Genomic DNA, 3119 nt, shown 5'->3' on the forward strand with positions numbered 1-3119 from the left:
TATATATATATATATATATATATATATATATATATATATATATATATATATATATATATATATATATTTCTATTGAATTTCTGTTGCATTTTGGTTTTGAGGCCCTGCTGAAGATGAACAGATGACCCTCCTAGAATCAAGTGGTTCTGTTGAGACCTGTCTGTTTTTATAAAGATATTATTCTAACAGGAATTCTTCACAGGATGTGCTTTGAAATCATATGAAATGAATGAGTCTAGTAAAATAAACTGTATAAAATAAAGAAAACAACATTGTAACTCAATAACAACTAGAAGCCATTCATTCAACTAGCAAGAACAAATGCATGAGTAGAACAGTTCTTTACTTGCAGTCTGGTATCAACAGCTAGCAGACTGCAGTTGTTTACCAGCCCTGACAGTAGCTCTTTTCCCAGAAGAGTGTTTTTTCAGAAAATATAAAAGATCTATTTCAGCTAAGCTAAGAAGAGGAAACAGAAATGGCTGCTTGCATGATAAGCCCACCTCAGGAAATGAGATTTTTTTTTTATACTTTCTTTTACTGAATGCATAGAAAACAAAATCCCCAAAAATATCAGTAAAACATAAACCAAAAAATATATTCCTTAAATGCCATTTGGTTAAATCAATTGTTAAAATACTTTTTCATATGAATTAATCAAACATTTTAGCTCCCTTTGTTAACCTCGTCTGTCCATGGCTGTATTATCAGCATTCAAAATGTGGTGTCGGAGAAAAAGAAGGCAGGAAGTCTTGACATGTAGTGAATGCACATCTCATTTAGACAGCAGTGCAGCTCAAAGCATTGTTCTCACCAGACCATGATGGACTTCTGTGTCAAAGGTTGGTTAAAAACTTTCTCCTCTGTTTTTTTACCTCCTTGTCATTTTGATCTTTTCTAAATCAATTTTAAATGCTTAACAAGTTGCTTCTCCTTGAAACAGATATTTATGCCTAATGCTAACAAATTTATAAATATCTATAAAAACTAACATCTTAGAGAATATATTAAGCATTTTAGTTAATGCATTTTTTATTTCTTTTTTAATTGTACAGGTTTTCTGTGGATGATATTCATCCTCCTCACACCGCCTCTCCTTCACTGCAACAATGTTTGCCCTGATCTCTGTCAGTGCCGAACTCTTAGTTACATTTCTTGCAGCGGCCGCAGTGCTACAGATATGCTGCAGCAGCTGGGGGTCCACACGTACACACTTCTGCTTGACAAGGCAAACATGACCGTTATTACTGAGAAAAGTCTGGCAGATAAGACCCTCTTGCTGCGTTTTGGTCTGACCAACAGCCACCTACACACCATCCATCCCCTGGCCTTCCATGTATCTCCTCAGCTCAAGTCTCTCAAGTTTACAGGAAACGATCTAACAACCCTTCCTGCTCGGGTCTTCAGTCCTCTCAGCGTGGTGGAGGAGATTTACCTAGATAGCAACCAGCTGGAGGTCATTGGTCCGGAGATGTTCGAGGGGCTCAACGGGTTAATCGTTCTGGATTTGAGCAGCAACAGAATCAGAAATCTTCCCCCTGATATGTTTGATGGGCTAACCAGCCTAATCATTCTGAACCTGGGTAGGAACAACATAAAGACACTGCATCCAACAATGTTTCGCTCCCTGACCAAACTTCAGAGGCTCAGGATCTACCATAATGAGCTGGTGCTGTTGGAGAGAGGGATCTTCGACCAGCTTGTGAACCTCCAATCTCTGAATCTCCATCACAACCAGATCAACCACCTTCCGCCTCAAGTGTTTTGGTCACTGGGTAATCTGACAGAACTCACCTTGTCCTCCAACCACCTTCAGTATGTCCCTAGCAAGAGCTTCTATAATATGCCTGAACTCAAAAAACTAACAATTTACAGTAATCCATTGTTATCTTTGCCAGATGAACTGATGGGCCACATGCCTCATATTACACAGTTTTATTTGTACAATACCAGCCTTACAAGTGTTCCTGGAAATCTCTTTTCCAACATGTCTGGGCTGGTGGAGTTGAACTTGCATTTAAATGATGAACTATGGTACTTACCACCAGATCTTTTTTGCTGTCTTCCCAATCTTAAAAAGCTTTCCCTCAGAAACAACCGCCTTAAATATCTTCATCCTGATCTTTTTCACATGCTAACCAAAATGAACATACTCTTGCTCAATGACAACAAATTGTCTCGCCTACCTGGGAACATTTTTCAGGATCTTACATCAGTTGTGACCATGGATTTGAAAAACAACAATCTCAATTCACTTCCAGGAGACATTTTTTTGTCAAATACAGTATTGAAATCTCTTACTCTGAGTGGAAACCCTTGGGATTGTGATTGTGCTATAAGGGGACTCACAAGATGGCTCAAGCAGAATGTGCATGTTGTTCTTGACAGAGACGATGTAATATGTCACAATCCGTTATTTAAATTACTGCGTCATCTCCACTCTCTCCTTGAGGACGAATTCAGTTATTGTGATGAAAAAAGAGCAACAACTATATTGCAAACACAAACTGACTCATACAAAGAGACCGAAACATCACATTACACTTCAGTCAATCCATTTGAGAAATCCACCCCATTAGAAACCACAACATACTCAAAATATTTCTATGACATATTGGTAGTACAGCAGGGGCCTGCTTATGTTCACCACAAGATTCACAAAGGCTGGGTATCTGTGTGGTTTCTGCCGTCCGGTTCGGCTTTGGTTGGATCGATAATGTTTTGTTACATCCTTCTTTTAGCCATGGGGTTGGCGCTTGTTTTAGCTGCCATATATAGCATGCATCGTCTCAACACAGCTGTGGACAAGCTGAAGGCTAAGTGTGCACATGGTGAGGAGCATGTCATGTTATCAGGCTTGGTGCACACTTGAAGATAAAACGGTCCCTTTTCACAAGCTTTTCTTTCTGACTTGCTTAAGTAGTTTTTTGCTAACCCGCTTGAATTTTTGGAGACTTTAAACTTATATATTTTATTAACTAAATGTTTTTTTTGGTGACTTGAAAAAAAAAAGTGCAAGAAAAGATATGTAAATGTACATTATGCAATTGGTTGCTAAAGTAAAGATACAAATATCCAAAACAAATGTAATGAAATGTAATTATGATTGTTTAATAATG

The 3119-nt window shown here is 38.1% G+C and overlaps 1 protein-coding gene across 1 annotated transcript; it reads left to right on the plus strand.

Moving 5' to 3' along the window:
* The first annotated feature begins 777 nt into the window (after positions 1-777).
* LOC107101239 (platelet glycoprotein V-like) lies at positions 778-3013 on the plus strand. Its single transcript, XM_015400073.1, has 2 exons — positions 778-842; positions 1056-3013. Exons 1-2 carry the CDS (start codon positions 821-823, stop codon positions 2870-2872), a joined length of 1839 nt encoding a protein of 612 aa, XP_015255559.1. The 5' UTR covers positions 778-820; the 3' UTR covers positions 2873-3013.
* The last annotated feature ends 106 nt before the right edge of the window (positions 3014-3119 follow it).

This window comes from Cyprinodon variegatus, unplaced genomic scaffold (genome assembly GCF_000732505.1).
Source record: "Cyprinodon variegatus isolate N-32 unplaced genomic scaffold, C_variegatus-1.0 Scaffold30, whole genome shotgun sequence".
Taxonomy (NCBI): Eukaryota; Metazoa; Chordata; class Actinopteri; order Cyprinodontiformes; family Cyprinodontidae; genus Cyprinodon; species Cyprinodon variegatus.